The sequence below is a fragment of the Trachemys scripta genome, chromosome 1, assembly GCF_013100865.1.
Source record: "Trachemys scripta elegans isolate TJP31775 chromosome 1, CAS_Tse_1.0, whole genome shotgun sequence".
Classification (NCBI taxonomy): domain Eukaryota; kingdom Metazoa; phylum Chordata; order Testudines; family Emydidae; genus Trachemys; species Trachemys scripta.
In genome coordinates this window covers 196,229,821-196,249,790 of record NC_048298.1, presented here as the reverse complement: position 1 = coordinate 196,249,790, position 19,970 = coordinate 196,229,821, and the positions used below count along the sequence as shown (strand labels likewise).

Below are 19,970 nucleotides of genomic sequence, written 5' to 3'. Positions count from 1 at the left end.
ATGCTATTGTTTCAACTGAATACAATATATTTTAAAATTTATTTCTTGTTCTAAACTGTTGCATAATGTTATTGTGTGCTGTTAAGTACTTGCTGAGACCACCCCAGCAGCTCCATAGTTGACTGTATTATGTTTTACACAAAGCAGAGTTTAAATCCCTTAAATTACTGTTAAAACCTCACACAGATCATTGCCAAACTTGCATATATTTAAATGAGGATAAACATCAGTATTCTAGATAATTTTCATAGTCTATTCAGTTGTAGTTTGCTTAGAATTCTCAACATGAATAATTTATTTTGGAATTCTTTTTTTCCCTACTAGTCTAATGTTTTTGGGTCTGTATGGCTTAGTTCCAACAATTACATATTTCTAATTTTCTGCATTAGTTAATCCTGTAAAACATACCAGCATCGTAGGATTTTGGGGAAAAAAGTGTGAAGTCTAAACAAAGATATGACAGTATCTGACATACTTTTTTCAGATATCAAGGAAGCAGATGGAGAACGTTTCTCTGCTATGGGCCTCCTGGCACAGAAAAAAGGAGCAGGAGTCAATGGTCATTGAAGCCGACTAAGCTCAGCATGGGCTACAGGGAGCAGAGCGTGCTAGGATGAACACATTAGTAAATAAGTAGGCAGGGGACACGAGCACTTTTCTTTACCTGACAGACCTACTATGGCTTGTTAGAGGGGAATCTTCATGCTGAGAACCATAGCAGATCTATCAAGTGGAAAAGGCAGTAAAGTGTTCAGTGCTACAGCAGGGAAAGATACTCAATGCTCTTTAGCCATCCCCAGGTGATCCCCTTTACTCTTTGCTGCTGCACATAGCCCTTGCCTGTGACTTGCTCCCTCACAGCCCCATACCACCTCATTCTTACCTCCACTCCCTCCTCAGCCCTACTCCATCGCTTCTCCATGCATGGAACTGTTATGGTTTGCAAGAGATGAATCCCGGTACTGCAAGTTAAGGCAGTTTAATTCAGTGGAGAAGCCAAAAAAGCATTAGGCCGAGGCAGGGAGTGAAGAAGCAGTCAGAGGTGTGCCTCAACTCCTGAAAAAGTGGCAGGAAACCAGGGTTTAAAGTGAAACCTCTGGCAGCTCAGGTTGTTCAGGACTGTTTTTTAAAATACTTGGCCAAGACGGGGCATCTCGCAGGTGAGAGTTCTACAGGTACCCAAGAGGAGTCCATGGAAGTACGTAAATTTTAAAAAGAACGTTCAATTGAATATTAGCAATATGGGATTTCATTGTCCGTTAACAGCTTTGAGTTCACTTTCATTTTAGCCTACCATGCAACTACAAAAGTTAAAAAAATTAAATGGCTTAGAAACACAGGTACAGGGATAAGCTTGACACTACTAAAAGCTGCTGAGCGTGCCAGCAGTAAAATGAAATGTTTAGTCCCACCAGGCCCATTAGCCATCAAACCCCACCCAGTGTGACACTCATAAAAAGGTAAAGACAAAGACTTAAATATTGACTTTGAAATAACAATCCAACAATCACATCAACCATTGAGAAGCACAGCTCATGTATGAAGGACCATTTTTATACATAGTTTCCTTTAAAACGCTCTACTACAGATCTCCCTATAACAGTAGTTCTCAAACTTTTGTACTGGTGACTCCTTTCACACAGCAAGCCTCTGAGTGCGATCCCCCCCCCCTTATAAATTAAAAAAAAACAATTTTTATATTTAACACTATTATAAATGTTGGAGGCGAAGCAGAGTTTGGGGGTGGAGGCTGACAGCTCGTGACCCCCACATCATAACCTCGCGACCACCTAGGGGGTCATGAGCCCCAGTTTGAGAACCCCTGCCCTATAAGAATCTGTGCAAACAGACTTATTTATAGCATATCTATTTTTAACCACAAATTAGTGTAACTGAAATTACTTATTCCACCCCCTCCTCTTTACCCCGAGGGATTAGTTAAAAATTAGAGTACATACCTGGCTACGGCTTCACTGTACACAAAACCAGCATCTGCTCTCTTTACAATTTCAAAACACAGATCTGCTCCATCCATACTGTAGATAGAAAGATATGAAAAACGTTCTTGTAAGAAAACAGATAATAGGCTGCCAAGTCAAACGACAGTAAAATATTTCAGAAATATGTTCCATTTGTATAATGCTCATATCAAAAGTGCTTTAGATGCAGGTACAATTCATAATTAAACAAAACTCATTTAGCAACTATATCCAAACTGTCATTTAAGGCCCGGCTTGACAAAGCCCTGGCTGGGATGATTTAGCTGGGAATTGGTCCTGCTTTGAGCAGGGGGTTGGACTAGATGACCTCTTGAGGTCCCTTCCAACTCTGATATTCTATGATTCTATGTCAACTAAAAATTCTCCAATCCAAAACATCTCAGGTGCTCAACACTCTCACTCCTACCCCAACCGCATTAAAAGTCTGGGAAAGTAGTGAGCCTTTACAGCAGTGGTGCCCAAAGTTTTTGCACATGAGGGCCACACAAACCTAAGCATGCACTTGTGTGGGCCAAACAGATTCTACATATTTTAATAAGATTTAAAGTCACCTGTATTGATTTATATTTTAAGTTCAGCTTGTTTTGGATGTATTTAGATAGGCTGTTTCTATGTACAGTATTGTCTATTTATACACTTGTGTAAACTAAAATGATGTAAACGTGATGACAAAACGCTAATGAATCAGCTGTTAGTATATAGTGTTGGAGCAGCCCGTGGGCCTTCTGAAATGCTCTCGTGGGCTGTAGGTTGCCCCCCCCCCCCCCGCGCGCTTTACAACATACCCTAACGTCAACAGATTCAGGCTCAGTCAGACCTAGGGGGAAAACTAATTCTAGAACCAACATCTTGCCAACAAAAGCATCCAGCTGGTCCCTGAGGGCCAAAGGATTTGTCTGCTCAGGCAATCCAACTGATCTCATCTGCCACGGTTAGATGCAGTCTCTCCAACACACAGGCCCCAGACCATAGGAGGACTTTATAGGTTAGAAATAAATAACCTGAACAACACTAAAAAATGAACTAGAAAGCCAGCACAGTTCTGGAGCACTGATGACGTAATATTCAACATGTGGGAAGCTCCTTTAAAAGGGCAGGTGTCCACATTTTGTAGTATCTTAAGCTAAGTGATCTCCAAAGGGTACCCCAATGTAGGGTGCTTTACAGTAATTCAGCTGGAAATAGAGGCATGGATACTATGGCAGGATCCATGTCCAGGACAAATGGCTGCAATCCCCTACTTCAGAGCAAATGGAAAAAGCCCTCTTGGCCACTGATGCTATCTGGAGTTGGATACACAGCTGGAGGGCCCAAGACTTATAGACTTTAAAATAAGAAGGGACCATCATGATAATCTAAATCTGACCTCCTACACATTGCAGGCCACAGCACCTCACCCATTTACTCCTGAAATAAACCCCTAACCTCTGGCTGAATTCTGAAGTACTCAAAACATGGTTTAAAGACTTCAAGTTATAGAAAATCCACCATTTACACTAGTTTAAACTTGCAAGTGACCTATGGCCCATACTGCAGAGGGCAGGGTCTCTGCCAACCTGACCCAAGGGAAAATTCCTTTGCGACCCCAAATATGGCAATGAATTAGACCCTGAGCATGTGGCAAAACCCACCAGCCAGACACCCAAGAAAGAATTATCTGTAGTAACTCAGAGCCCTCCCCATCTAGTGTCCTATCACCCGCCATTGGAGATATTTACATGCTATTGTAGGCAGTAGGGGAAGCTAAGCAACCAAAGCATGAGTCAAATTAAATGAAGACATACAGCAGTGTTCTCAAAATACTACGGGTAGTGCAATCCATACCAAATTTGCATCTCCCTTACTGCTCTTGTATATACGCTAAACAAGAGGTGTGAAAAAGACAATCTTATGGTACCATACACAACAGGACCCTCAAAGCAAACATCCAGTTACATATTATCCTACAAGTTCTTTCACAGAGGAAAAAATGAAGCTACACAAGTGTAACTGTATTTACACCAGGGACTGCAGTTGTATGCAAGGCAATCTCATTCAGATACTGTATTCCAAGGAGGAAATTCTATTGAAAATGAATTTTAAATAGAAACTTTCAGCCATATAGTCCAAAAAGGCAACAGTCTCTCCAGCTAGTATTCCATAGGGATGATGTAAAAGTCAATCAGATAGTTTAGCACCCCCTACAGGCTCCCTCACTCGCAAACAATGGCAGTGCACATTACATTGTTGACTCTGTTCACTGGTTCCTTGTTTTTTTTTTTCCTACCTAACTGCCCATCGAGAGACAAGGTGGGCTATGTAATATTTTTTGTTGACCCAACTTCTGTTGGAGAGAGAGACAAGTTTTCAAGTCACCCAGAGCTCTTCTTCAGGTATTCAGATATTCTCTAATTTCCTGGGACTGACATGACTACAACTAATTGCCTATACTCTCTAGGTCCTGGTCTACACTATAAACTTATATTGGTATAACTATGTTGCTCAGAGGTGTGGAAAATCCTCACCCCTGAGCGACAGTTATACCAACCTAACCCCTGGTGTAGACAGAGTTATGTCGATGGGAGGGCTTCTCCTGTGGACATAGCTACCGCTTCTCAGTGACGTGGAGTACCTATGCTGACGGGAGAAGCTCTCCTGTCAGTCTAGGTAGTGTCTTCATTAAGTGCTACAGCAGTGCCACTGCAGCACTGTAAGTGTACACAAGCTGTAAGGTAATCTAATTTTCAATGAGAAGAAATAAGACACTTGTGGATTCATGGAAAATATTGCTTTTATAAACAGACTATAAATAAGCTTCCATTTGTCAGCAGTACAATATTCTCCAGAACTAAGGAGATTGACTAGTACATCCATTGCTTAACAGCATGTCTACAAAGTTTACACATCCAAGCTTTAGCAGACCAAGAGAGAAGCAAGTATCAGCATAGAAGACCCCGTATGGAAAGTGACCTGTAAGCAGTTTTCTAGAGGGTTGCTGTGATCTGAAAGTCTGCCTTTCCCCTGATGTAGTGCCTCTGCAGTTGTGTTCAGATGACGACTCTTTTTCTCAGGCCTTTCGAAAGGGAGGCTGAAGTGTTAGGGTGGTTGAAAGGGAGGAGGTATTATTCAAGCACCTCCAACTGATCACAACTGCATCGGCACTGCATCACAGGAGAGGCAGACTTTCCGGCATCCAGATTTTAAATCATTTATAGTTTCAAACAACACCTTGCAAGCCAGCCAGAAACTAAAAGGCATCCAGTTCAGATCACAGTAACATGCTTTCAACACAAAGCTCCACTTAAGTGCACAGATGTAACCTACACCAACTTCAGCTGAACCCGTATGTAGAGTATGCTGTAAGTGGACAAAAGTATGGATAACTGTAAAAAGTCTGCAACCAAAGGAAACTTGCACTCATCTTACCAGGAAAAAAATCCTATTGGCCACAGCTGCTATTTGAGCATCCAGCAGCAATGTTAGAGTTAACTAGCCCTACAAATTGCAAAACTATATTAGGGTATTTCTAGTTGTTTCCCCTATATTTGCAATATTACATCAGTCTTGTCAGTCTTAATTTGCCCTTATGCAAATCCCAATCTTTTACACAGAGTGTCATGCATGGCACTCTGTACTGCAATGCCATGGCCAGATATAGTGGAGATGATGTAAAGCTGGGTGTCAGCTCTCCTGAGACACTTCTGCCAACGCGCCCTTCTAACCCTCCTACAGGTCTATGATGAGCTAGACAAGTGACAAGGTAGAACCCTGAAGGGTCTTTGGCATGACATCCTTCAGAATAACTATGTTCAGACCTCTCACGAAGGAGTATAGAAGCCACACAAGAGTGACTCTATCCAGACCTGCTAGGAATTGCAGATGAATCAAAATCCAGTGGTATCAAAGATAGATGTCAAAGAGCAATGGCATCAGAGCTAAAAGAATCACTAAGGACACTTTCACCTCATGTATGACTAAGATGAGTTAACAGACTAGTGCCCATAGTGTAGATAATTGAATACTACCACCAGTTTCCATCCTACAGCCAGCCCTAAAACTTTATTTACTGAGGTCAGGGAAATCTGAAGATTCCCTACACTACCAGCGTTGTCCAGTCACAACTATTCTAAAAACAAACTTTCCCCAAGAAGAGGGATCAGACAAGCATCAAGTAATAGTTTCTTTACAATAATATGTACATCTAGAATACACATTGTGTTCTCAAAAGCTCTTCTCCTATATACTCCTATCTTTAAGATTGTACTACTCCAAAAATAAATGTGTTCACTTTAATACTTTTCCTACAGATAAACGGCAGTTTTCAAAAGTGAGAAGAAAATCTCCCTTATTTTTGAAAATTAAAGTCAATTTGAAATTGTCTTGATATTGTTAAAATGGGCTACAGCATGTGAGCAGTAATGCTTTCTACATTTTATTCAATCAGTTCAACTACATCAATCTCACTAGCACAACCATACTGTGTCTGTATTTTTTCCTCACTGAGACTTTAACTGATAAGCTTTCCATGAAGAAAGCTTACTGTAAGCTGAATTTAAAGTTTAAAATTTATGATGAAAGTCTTTGTTACTGTGGAGTTTGCGAGATGGAATCTTAGTCTCTTCTATGGCAAACCACAGAAAATTCTATGTGCTTAAACAGTAAACCAATCATTATAGCAACATCTCAACTTGTACTTCAACTAAAACACAATTTTTGCAGAAACTAGAGGGATTCACTACATGAAAGTTGTATTTTATGAGAGTATTAAGGACTCGAGATATTGGAAAAATAGAGGTGCAAGAAGTCTTAACCCCCAGTTTTTTTCAGGTTGGGATAGGCCATGTCAACACCATGCCAGAACACCTTGATGGACAAGCATGCAATACTGTCTAAAAATTCAGAAAATAACCAACGTATGCTACACACTCTATTAAAATGTTTATTTTTTGTTTTGGTTAAGAAAGAATCTAGCGTAAGCTAGAGTCCTTGACACACATTGATGATGTGGAGAGAAAGATGTCATTGTAGTTGAAAGGCAACACTTCCTTGTATATCCCCAGCACTCAAATGTGTGATGGCATGAGATGGCGCTCATACAGGGAGTAGGAAATACTCTGTAGCAGGGTTTTGAGTAACACTATGTTTTATGTAACATTTCATGTGGGCTGTGTCTTCATTATACAGTAACTCCTCACTTAACGTTGTAGTTACGTCCCTGAAAAATGCAAATTTAAGCGAAACGATGTTAAGCAAATCCAATTTCCCCATAAGAATTAATGTAAATGGAAGGGTTAGTTTCCAGGGGAAACATTTTTTTTTTGCCAGACAAAAGACTATATATATATACACACACACACCCCTCTACCCCAATATAACGCGACCCGATATAACACTAATTCGGATATAAAGCAGTGCTCCGGGGGGGGGGGGCGGGGTTGCACACTCTGGTGGCGGATTAAAGCAAGTTCGATATAACGTGGTTTCACCTATAACGCGGTAAGATTTTTTGGCTCCCGAGGACAGCGTTATATCAGAGTAGAGGTGTGTGTAGTGTGTATATATATACACAAACACACACACACACACACAGAGTGTAAGTATTAAACAAACAATTTAATACTCTACACAGCAATGATGACTGTGAAGCTTGGTTGAGGTGATGAGATCAGAGGGTGAAAGAGAGTGGAATATTTCCCAGGAAATGCCTTACTGCTAAATGATGAACTAGCAATTGGCTGAGCCCTCAAGGGTTAACTCATTGTTGTTAATGTAGCCTCACACTCTACAAGGCAGCACGAATGGAGGGCGGGGAGACAGCATGGCAGACAGAGACAGAGACACACACCCTTTGTGTGTGTGTGTGCGCGCGTGTTAGTGTGTGTGTGTGAGTGAGAGAGATGCGCATTTCCTGAGCCCTGTCATGTGTCCCCCCTGCTCTATGGAGATGGGATAAGCGGGGTGCAGGAGCAGGGGGGAGGGGGACACCCTGACATTAGCCCCCCCTCGTCCCTTCCTCCCCCCCACACATCCACACAGCAAGCAGGAGGCTCCCGGGAGCAGCTCCAAGGTAGTGGGCAGGAGAAGCACATGGCTGTGGGGGGAGGGACAGCTGAACTGACAGCAACTGATAGCCTGCTGGGCGGCTGTTGCACAGGGAACTTAGGGGACCGGGGAGTTAATGAGGGGCTGCCAGTCCACCCTGGTTCCAAGGCCCCACCAGCTAGCTGCAATGGGCTGCTTTTTCTGCAAGCAGTTGACAAAGAAGGCGGCTGCCAAAGACGTTATAAGGGATCACTGCAGAAATTTAAGTGAGCATGTTCCCTAATTGATCAGCTACGTAACAATGAAACAACGTTAACCGGGACAACTTTAAGTGAGGAGTTACTGTATTTGCAAATGTACTAATGAAATTACTTAAGACAGACTGATGATTCAACATGTTGAAGTCAGAGTTTGAGAAACACTGCTCTAGGGTACTGAACAATTTTAGGTTCTATGCATAAATTGCTCCTAGATGTTCTACTGTGTTCATTACCTTAAATATTAAGGCTCTGTCTGCACTGCATTTTCTGTTAGGAAGCTGTTTTTATATACACATTGTGACATTATGCCCCCATATTCTTCATAGAGATATAGTTATATATGATATGATTATGGCATAACTACGATACATTTTATACAAGGGAGGTTGTCAAGTCCCCATCATTGGAAGCTTTTAAAAACAAGTTGGACAAACACCTGTCAGGGATGGTCTAGGTTTACTTGGTTCTGCCGCAGCACAGGGGGCTGGGCTTGATGACTTCTCAAGGTACTTTCCAGCCCTACACTTCTATGATTCTAGGTCTTAATCAGGACAAGCTTTAGAATTTTGTTGGGAGTGCTTAACTCATTTCCATTTAGAGAGAGCACTGTAAACCCCTTACGTCATCTCATTCAACCACAGTAATACCACCACTCCAAAAATATAATCAGACTCTCTGGGACAATCTTCTCCCAAGTATCAGGCCTGCAGGGAGGTAAGTGTACTTCCTGCATGGCCTAGTGCAGCATTTTTCAAACTGGGGGTCCTGCCCCAAAAGGCAGTCACAAGACTATTGTGGGGGGTAGGGAGCGGAGTTGTGCAATCACAAAAAATAAGTTTACCATATGTCCAGGTTTTCCCAGACATAGGCTCTTTTTTGGTCCTTGCTCGTCCTTTTTCCTTGCCTTCAGAGCTGGGTGGCTGGATGCCCAGTTCTGAAGGCAGTGCTGCTGCCAGCAGCAGCACAGAAGTAAGGGTGGCATGGCATCGTAACTTAGCTCTGTAGGGATCTCCAGGGATACCATGAAAGCTATGTCCGGTACCATTGGGGGGTGGGGGAACGACATCACAGCCTGAAATATTTTCAAAGGCGGGCCCTGAAAAATAGGCTTGAGAACTCCTGGTCTACATTCTTTGCCTCACCTTTGTGAGGAGTACTGTTCCCACAGCACTGACTGCAGGAGTGAAAGTGAGCTGGTATGGGCCGGTACTCTGTACCGATAAGAACCCACACCAGCCCACATTAAAGCGCTGCCGCAGCAGCACTTTAATGTCCCTGCCCCTTTTGCCTCCCCGTCGGCGGCCCTGCTGGCACAGGGAACTGTACAGCATAAGCTCATAGAGTTCGCCCCCCCCCCTTCCCATGTGGAGAGGAATATGCAACAGCCTTCGCCCCTTGAGCTACAATGTTGCATGCATTTCACTCAAAGTCACTCAAAGCAGATTACCTAGTAAATAAACAAAATACAAATTAAGTCTACGATACTAGAAAGATAGGATATGAATTAGCAAATTCTCACCCTGACGGATGATACAAGCAGGCTGCAGATTCTTAAGGGACAAGCTGCACTTGCTTTACAGCTTGGAATCCCCAGGTCTTTCACACACAGGCTAGAAATCCCTTTTGCCTGGGTTCAGCACTTCCCCCAGTTCAGTCTTTGCTCCTCAGGTGTTTCAAGGAGTCTTCTTGTGTGGGGAGTGAAGAACGACAGATGATGTCACTCCCTACCTTATATAGCTTAAGCATATGGTGGGAACCCTTTGTTTCACAACTTGGTTCCCAGATCGATTTGTGGAAAAATACTGACATCCCAAGATGGAGTCCAAAGACAATGGACTGTGTTATAGCTTAACCTTCCTGAGGGCATTTTGGCCAGGCTTTAAGCAATGGCTGCTATTTCACAGTCCATTGTCTTTGCTGATGGGCCATCAGACCTGTCTGGCTTCTTCACTGTTGTACCTGAAAGGCTGGCTGTGGGTGTTTTCCAGAGTAAGCCCAGTTGAAATACAGATCCCTAGTCAATATTTATAACTTCAGATACAAAAATGATTCATGCATATAAATAGGATAATCATTCAGCAAATCATAACTTTTCACATGACTTCACATGACCCATCTTGTACAAAATATATCATAATTATGCCATAATTATATCATAATAATATCATTGTGAAGGATATGGGGTGCAGTGTCACACCACCAAACAGTAAACCCCCTCGTTTCCTCTACCCCCTGGCACACACCTTACCATTACCACAACTACCATATACCGCATACCACACACCACAATCTTAACTTGCTATGGATGCCAGCCTTCCATTACCCACTTTTATCAAACTATCCCTCCACCGCCTTCCCCAGCACAACACATTACATCCTAAACATCCACGAAAAATAGTGTTAGGAGTGGGTACTTTAGTAAAGAGTATATGGAAAAGGGAAGCTAGAGGGAAGGGCAGAGTTACAGTTACAGCACATGCAGTGTACAGTAGTTGTGGTGACAGTAAGGAATATCTGTGGATGAACGACAGGGTATCTACTTTTTGGTGACTTCCCTTTTCATTTCCTTCCATTCTGGATTTGAGTCAGCTATGTTATGTGTGTAGCAAACCTAACTATTTCACAGTGAAGATTTTTGTATATTAATATTAAATAGTAATAAGATTATGCAATTAAAAAGCCAATTAAGAGTGTTTGTACCATAATTCTGAGCTACTGGAATGGTAAAAATAGATGTAAACCCTTGTTTCCATTTCCAAATTTTTAAATCCTTATTAATTACCACAATGAGTGTCCCTGAGGTATACATAATCATTTTATAATAGTGTAATTAAGTCCCTTGGCCCATGCTTTGGGACTTTTACAGAATAAATAAAGCACCACAATCAGTACTGCATGTAATTTATTGCTTAGAAAGAAAAAATATTTTGCAGTCAACATACCATAATTTAACAGACATGGCCTTAAAAAAAACAAAATATCAGGCAATGATTTCTTAGGCCCCATCTTTACTGTTCTCCTACCATCTGATTCTCATGTTCAGTAATAACCCTACCATACGTAGAGGTGATTCCATTAACACATATGTGAAGTCCAATTCTAGATATTGGTGGGGGTGTCAACACATATTGAAATTATGTGGCTTGATCTATTGTAAGCAGGGTAGGCCAGTAGCGCCTAAACCATAAACATGGATCAATAGAATGCAGGGAGACAAAGAAAAGCAGCAGATGGCAAGAGCATATGTACATGCATGGCATGTGTGTGCAGGGGAGTGGCGAGAGAGAAAATGAAACCCCCATTGTTCTAGGTATGCAGGGTGGGGAGAAGAGGTGAACCTGGAAGGATTTAGAGAAGACAGAGAGCAAGCAAAGGCATTATTTTACTCTCTGTGTGTGTGGTTCTCCCCTCTTGAATATCATCCCAAAAGCCTGAAAACCATAACTCCTGTCCTCACCAGGTCCTTGGTCAGACTAGGAAGGGACACTACCATTTGGAAAAGAGGACACAAACTACAAGCTTTGATAAACTTGTAGAAGATGCTCAGTTTAGCATTCTTCAGGGGGTGATTTTTCTACCATTTGTAACTGAATCTCCCCCTTCAAATTAGCTATCAGACTTAACTCATGAGAACTAGTCATAACACAAATGAGATGGGGGGTTCAGTCATTTTAAAAAAAAGTTACTGTTGAACAAGAAGATTGTAAACTGCTGAAAAATTTTATTTCTTAGCTCTCCCATAAGTCAGAAAGGCAAACTGATTATCTTCAAACTAAAAGAACCAAATACATATTTTCATATGAGGTGAAATGGTTTTACAATTTAACAGAAGTATCTAAACTGCCTCAGTAAACTTTTATTTCTTTTTTAAAACCAGTAACATAAAAACAAAGAATTGTTCACAAATGATTTGAAAATGTATAGCTTTAGAGTCATGAACAATGCCTCACACTACAGTCAAAAGGTGGTTTCCATATATTTATTTCCCCTTTTGTCACCCCTCCTGCTCTCCCATTACACAAAATGCAGACCCCACCCAATAAACAGATTCCTAATTGGGGTGACGCTTGTTCCCAGGTGCACTCTGCTAGGAACCTCACACCTAGCACTGAATAGTATTGCCACCCCTATTATGGGGGATTTAAAGAAATACTTCCATGTTTTTATTTTGTATCCAAGACCCCCATATAATATTTGTACTTAACAGACATGTATTTGTATATTTAAAAACTGAGTACTCCTATACCACGCCAGACTCTTGAGTAACATCTCTTCTAACCAGTAGGTGGAGGTAGACACACATTAATGAATGAAATGTAATTTTTGTCATCTTCATCTGATCCTGAACTTTCCCACTTTGAAAAAGTGTTTCCCAGCATTAGGTAACAGCATTTTACAAACTTACCTTCATTGTGTTAGCAAAACTTTCCCTCACATTTAAAAACAAAACAAAAACAAAAAATATCAAAAGAGGGCAGAAAAAGGAGAGTCTCAAACAGTTACTGAAAGTTTGCAGGAATTCATTTTAGGTAAGTACACATTACAGTTTCTGCTTCATTTCTTTGCTTTTTGGGATTTTATCTACATTTGTGACATTACACATTTAAATTAATAATCTAATATGTGATGACAAACCACAAAAAACAATTATTTTAATAATGGTGAAATTTGTGTGATGCTAATATCATGCCCAACATATGTGTCTTCTTTCCTGTGATCACTTGAAAGTTGGAGGCTAAGACCAATCTTCTCTGCCCATTTAGCTCTACATTGAGAATACAAAGAAATGTAAAGCTACATTTTTTGTACAGGTTTCAGAGTAGCAGCCGTGTTAGTCTGTATCTGCAAAAAGAACAGGAGTACTTGTGGCACCTTAGAGACTAACAAATTTATTTGAGTATAAGCTTTTGTGGGCTACATCCGAAGAAGTGGGCTGTAGCCCACGAAAGCTTATGCTCAAATAAATTCGTTAGTCTCTAAGGTGCCACAAGTACTCCCATTTTTTGTACAGTAACTCCTCACTTAATGTAGTTATGTTCTTGAAAAATGCGACTTTAAGCGAAACGATGTTAAGCGAATTCAATTTCCCCATAAGAATTAATGTACTAGGGGGGTTTAGGTTGCAGGGAAATTTTTTTTGCCAGACAAAAGACATTAAAACTTATACTGTATATGTATATAAACAAGTTCTAATCAGAGGATTGTCTGGGGCACTGCTCATGAGCTTCTCCTAAAGCAACCGTGTCGATATCAGGTGGGATATTTCCCAGGGAATGCCTTGCTGCTAAATGATGAACTAACACTCGGCTGAGCCCGCAAGGGTTAACATGTTGTTAATGTAGCCTCACACCCTACAATGCAGCACCAAGGGAGGGAGGAGACACAGCATGGCAGTGGCTGCAAACACTTCCCTGCGGAAACTGAACGTGATGAGGAAAACACACTATCCCGCTGACGCGCACCACTCCCTCCTCTGGACGGCGCATGCACAGCTGCAGAGGTACAGACTTTCCAAAGTGCCGGGGATGAGGGGTATTCAACCCCCAGCTCTGCCCCCAATCCAGCCCCCTCACCCCGAGCACGCTGCATCCTCACTCCTCCCCCGTCCCCCATCCCCCCCGAGAGGGAAACAGCCAATTGCTGCAGGCGGGCACAGGAAGGGAGGGGGGAGTTGCTGATCTGCGGGGCCCGCCCTGGTCCCAAGTCCCCACCCACTAGCAGGTGGCGGCCAAAAGACATTATAAGCAAACATTGCGCAACTTTAAACGAGCATGTTCTCTAATAGATTAGCGATGGAACAATGAAACAACATTAACCGGGATGACTTTCAGTGAGGAGTTACTGTACATGTCTGTTTTGCTCTGAAGTCTGTTGATAGAAGTGTGAAGTCCTGAAAGTGTTTGAGCACAACTAATTCAAAGCCTCTGAAAAAAATGTTAAAATTTGCTGTGGTCCATTGATATGGACTATAGCCATTATTTTGATAAGAAATGGCCCATATTTTTAAACTGAGTGCCTAAAATTCATACTCTGATACCTAAACACGTGGGCTAATTTTTCAAAGGTGCTGGGAAAGCTGATCTATTTGTGAAATCAATGGGAGCTACAGGTACTCGATGTCTTAGAAAATTAGGCCACTTTTATGCAGGTGCTATCTATATATTGAAGAGACAAGCCTTAGATATCTAGGTTTGAAAAATGTTGTCCAATTCCTTTTTTTCAGGTACAATTTTAAAAAATAATTTAGAAACAGCCTGCTGTAAAGTGAATTTAGATCAATTTTTGGATGATCATTCAACAGAATAATTTTGTTGCATACCTCTCAAGGAAGCATTGCAAAGTAAATTAACTTTTATACTTAAAACATACTGCTTTTAAAAGAAGGTGTCACCAAAAACTGAAGCACTTTAAATGTACTCACTAAGAATTGAGAAATCTCAATTTAAATCTACAACCAAAATTAAAAATCGGAATTATTTCGAATATAATGTTTTATGCTTAACATATGTCATTACTAGAGCTGAGCAAGTAATACATTTTTCAGTTTGCAGGCCAAACCAAACAAATTTTTAAAATGGTTTTGTTTCACCTGAACAATTTTTTTCTTTTTGTTGATTCATTTCATTTCCAGTTGTTTTACCTTTTATTTATTTTTGAAATAAATCCAGCTAAATTTCTAAAAATGTTTCAAAATGAAAAGCTGAAACATTTTGTTTTGAAAATGTTGAAAAGATGTTTTGACTTTAAAAAAATCCCCCCCCCCCTTTTTTTTTTAGCCAAAACTATTTACTGAATTCTACATGAATTCACAAATAATTCTGGTTGCCCTGTAACTGCAATTTTGGCAAAGAAACTATTCACCTGAAAAATGTTGCCCAGCTCTAGTCATTACTCAAATAACCATGATAAAAACCAAGGAGGAAACTTACAATTCGAACACCATATAAAGCATTCCATCTGAACTGTATGTCTCCAATAATTCAACAATATGGGGATGCTTCAGCATGTGACAGATACTGGCTTCCCTCTTCAGATCTGTGGAAGATAATGAAAAGTGTTATATTAGTTGCCTTGATCACAAACTGATAGTACAATACCAAGAAGTTAAAGATCAATTAGTAAATTAAAAAGGACATTCTTTGGGAAGGTTGACATCTGACATTATTTCCAAAATAGTCTTTAGCCTTTGTAACCAAAATTGGCAAGAGAGCAATCAGTCACTTTCTCTTTTCCGAGAGACTGTTTTTCTGGAAAGAGGTAACAATTTTTCTGAAACATTAGTAAAGGCACAAAATCGGATCTGTTAGTGGGAAAGTACAACAGCAGCTGTTATTTCTTTTTCTAAAGTATAGAATTAGCTGATTATTTAAAAAACTATACACCATATTTTGAAATTGATTTACTCTACTACATACTAAGGTTCATTAGTTTTGTAATACCCAGCTACGCATGTGTAATCCACACTTCTGTCACTCTTCCTTTAAATGGTAGTAGTCAGGTTTATTGCCAGAAGAATACAACAGCTGTCCACTGACTCCAGCCAGTCTGGGCTAGAGGGGGGTAGGGTGGCCAGACAGCAAGTGTGAAAAAATCAGGACGGCGATGGGGGTAAGAGGCACCTATATAAGACAAAGCCCCAAATATCGGGACTGTCCCTATAAAATCTGGACATCTGACCACCCTAGGTGGGAGTGTGGGGGGGTGTAGGTAGTCAAATCCTTGGAGCATGCTCAGTAGGACATTTCCAAGGGTGGTGGCCAACTCCACTCCCAAGTTTATAAGAAAAAAAAGGCATCAAACTTTAATTAGTTGAGACAGAGCCATACCTGAGGGGGGAAAGAGATTTCTCCCCTGAGGGCTGATGCTCACGCTCACAGGCCTGCTTTTACTAACTGCAGCAAGAAGATAACCACAAGGAGAAAGATACCAGCCTATTCAAAGAACTGGGTGTTTGCTGCTTTTTCAGCTCAGGACAGTGTGTGGTGACATAAATGCCAAATCAGTGGTGCATGTTTTAAATGCTTAAGATTTGTGGCCTATGTACTTTTTGGTACTGAAGAAATCTGTACGTTTGATGCTATTATTTTTCTTTGCATATTATTTGTTGTATTGCTGTAATGATAAGATCGTGTTTAGATTTAGGAGGAGTCTTAGTTAACCCTCAAATTGTCGTCTTATAAATAAAGTTTTTTTGTTTTAGTTTGTGCAGCTTTACTACATTGTTGTTTTTATTCCAAACTGGGGCAACTCAGGCTACAGGCATCCACGATGGTCCAACTTTGCTATTTATCTTATGTATTATTCTCCACAGGTGGATGTTCTGCTGTCAAAACAAACAGACTGACTATTCCTGCAGTAAAATGGAATTACAGTGGGTACTTATGTAATCAAAGTAGTACAGCAGAGGCCATTCAAAATCAGTCTCTCCAATCATTCCCCCACTATTAGCACAGATATACTCAAAAGATGCTTTGATGAATGATGCATTGGCAAGTGCTGACTTTTAATGATCAGCACTGTAAGAACACAGTTTTGGACACGGCAATTACTTTTAATTTAAATTCCTAGTTACGATCATTGAGTACATAGTGCCTCATTTTGATAGGTTTCAGAAATGTACCTTGGAACACAAAAGCTATGTACAATCAATAATATTTCCTTTATTATTTACTCAAATAACCTTCAGAACAAATAAGAGCACTTGGAAGCTTAAACAATACATAAACACTTCAACTGGGAGAAAACCAAATTAAGTTTGTAATCATTACTATATCCTCTGGAAGAATACCTCCATTTTAAAAACAACACAAGAGTGTGGATGAGATCCTCAGCTCCACTCTGGCCCATTTAAGACAGGTAAAACGGCTAGCGCCACTTAAAGGGCTCTAAGAATTCCAGCTATCACTAAGGAAGAATTCACCCCGAGCAGGAACAGAAGAAAACAGCAGGCACAGGATGTGCCCTGAGGACCCCCTAACAAGCCCGGATGGGAGGGGTGTGTTGGGACGGGGCTGGAAACAGGCAGAGAATGTCAGGGGCAGCGCCCAGCACTGCAGAGATTCTGAGCAGTGCTACAGCCAGTAGGGCAGCCCGGAGTAACTGCAGTAATTTAGCCCCTGGAGCAGCCCAGGACTGGGAAGCACCTCTTCCCTCTGGGAGGCAAATTTGTGCTTCACCTCCCAAAGGCACAGCACAGACTCTTACCCACAATTTCTTGGGGTAAGTCAAAGATATTTAATCCAGCAATATCCAGAAACTGCACGCTACTCTGAAAAATTGACAGACATACATACAGATGCTCTAATACCATGGTGGTAACTGTAGTATAAAAACCTAGATAGGGACCCACCTCCAGTTAAGGATGCACTCACTGTCTCTGCAAACAAACACACACATATTTTTCAAGTCAACTTTAATGAAGCTGTAGATTGTATGCTAGTCAGGATTCTGTGAACATTCACCTGAGTTTTAATAGCATGTTTTAGTTGAAAATAAATGAATTTTGGATTGGGGCAAACGTGATTTTTTTCACGTAAGTCATTAATGCCCAGTATCCTTAAGTGATTTTCCTATTACATGCAATCCTATACAGTCCCTACAGAGGAAGGGGGGTGAGCAGGCAGCAACAGCTGCAAGTGAATGTGACAGAGTAACAGAATGCTGCAGGGGCTGGCTGGCTGTCTCAGCCTAGGAGTAGGGGTGCCTAGGCCAAGTGGAACTTACCCAAAATTTGCAAGGGAAGAACTCAGTTTAAGTAAGATTTGTGTGTAGGCCTTTTTTTGTTACTTTAACCCATTTCTCTGACTACTGTGTTCCTGTTAATTAATAACACTTTGTTTTGAAAATGCTGAACTGTATCACTGCATATATTTTCTGGTCATAAAGCTCCTAAGAGAGAAGGTTACTGAAAGAAGCCAAACCAATTTGGTCTTCCTAAATGAGCCATGGTGAGAAATCGGGGCGCTGAAACCTACGGATCCAGTTTAAGAGTAGCAAAGTCATGGGACTCCTCCTTAAGTGCATTGGAGGCCCAGAGCCTGTCCCTGCAAAGGGTCACTCATGAGAGACTGCAGAAAGGTACAAGAAATAGCACACACTGTGATCCATGACAGACACATTCCTAGTATTTTACAAATATGTATATTTAGATTCTAGAACCTCAAAAAAGGCACCATCTAGTTATGCTATATATGGTATGTGTGAGACACACCACCCTAGAACTAGGTACTTAATTGATGTGCAAGACTAAATTGTAAAACTGTGCTTACTCTAATAAATGGAGCCCCACCCTGCTATTTTGGGTCCTATGAAAATCAGCTCGCACAAACATCAGCCCAGAAACAGCAACTGAGAAAAGTGACACAAAATAAAATGGTTGACAATTCTGAGCCAGGAGCCCATCAGGACTCTCCAGAAAGCAAAAGTACCCCCAGCACCCCAAAGGTCTGCCTAACCTGTATGCCTGAGAAGCAGCCAGCTGGTGATAGCCAGGCCAGAGAAGAGAAGGAGGAATGACTGGGCTAGGAGCTGTACTGGCACACCATACCTTAGAATGCACATGGCTAGAACAGTCCTGACATGCATGCTGAGCCCAGCACATTGCTTGGGGTAAGGCAGTTGGCAGTATCAGGAGGAGGAAATACAGCCTCTCAAGTTGCTTTTGGTCAGAAAGGTAAAGAAGGAACCCTAATTGTATTGTATTCAGTTTGGAGGATTGTTATTTGATAGAGGAAGCAACTGATTATTGCTTTGGGAATTAGTTATTTCTTTGCATACACCAAATTACTCCTGACTCCCATGCTTTTTTCTTTTATTCCTGACTCTGCTACAGCCAGTCTTTTAATTTCATGCTTTCATTTCTCCTAAAAATGTGTTATTTCTTCGTCCTTGATTTCTATAAAAGACAATAACTAACTGCCTTAAAGGGCATCTGAGCTGCATATTTATTTATTCACCTAGACTCTCACAGGAGACACTGTACCTTATCCATAATTTAACACAATCAGCAAGTTTAGAGCTGCTACCTGCACTCAAACCAAGAAGCACAAATAACCCAGGGCCCACTGGTTCTAAAATGGGCCACAGAGACACTTAGGAACAAATTGACTCTGCTAATCTTGGAGAAATGAGGCCAGAGATTTTTGGGGGTGGGGGAGGAAAAGGGGGAAGAGTTGTGGCTACAGAAAATTATTTTTTAAAATTACCATTTAGGACTGATCTCTCAGCATCAGATTTAAGTACAGCAAAGTTTGCTAGTGTTCATAGGAGCTTAAAAATGTAGGATACTCCAGAGAAGATTATACTCCTGAGAGTTACTTAGTAGTGATAAATATGCTAAAGATTTCCTTTCCAGAAAAAAAGAAAACAAAACAGGTACATGAACAGTTAGAAAAAGAGTGACTTGTAAGATCAGAATGAGTCTCTGGGCACAGATGATCTTCTAATCTACCACCAGTCCTAGTTCTTTAAAAAACATTAATGCCATTTTATTTATAAGATTTTATATTTTGGTTCTGAAATATCCTGGACCTATAGGGAATTCTTCAGGAAATCTTAAAGGAGTATTAATCAGTCTTAAGGAAGAGTTGCCTATTGCAGATAATTGCCTTAAACCTTTTGCTGCTACCATGTTTATTTTTTTTTTTTTAAATAGAGAGTAACAAATCTTAGAGTCAACTTTTTACAATGC

General features: G+C 40.9%; 1 protein-coding gene across 8 annotated transcripts in view; it reads right to left on the bottom strand.

Annotated features, from left to right (window-relative positions):
- Positions 1-19,970, bottom strand: part of CASK (calcium/calmodulin dependent serine protein kinase) — a 398,672-nt gene that overhangs the window by 195,804 nt on the left and 182,898 nt on the right. For all 8 annotated transcript variants that reach the window (XM_034754125.1, XM_034754152.1, XM_034754160.1 and 5 more), the window contains exons 3-4: positions 15,211-15,316; positions 1,959-2,036 (exon numbers count right to left, since the gene is read on the bottom strand). In XM_034754125.1, coding sequence (XP_034610016.1) covers positions 1,959-2,036; positions 15,211-15,316 — 184 coding nt within the window. The remainder of the gene's footprint in view (positions 1-1,958; positions 2,037-15,210; positions 15,317-19,970) is intronic.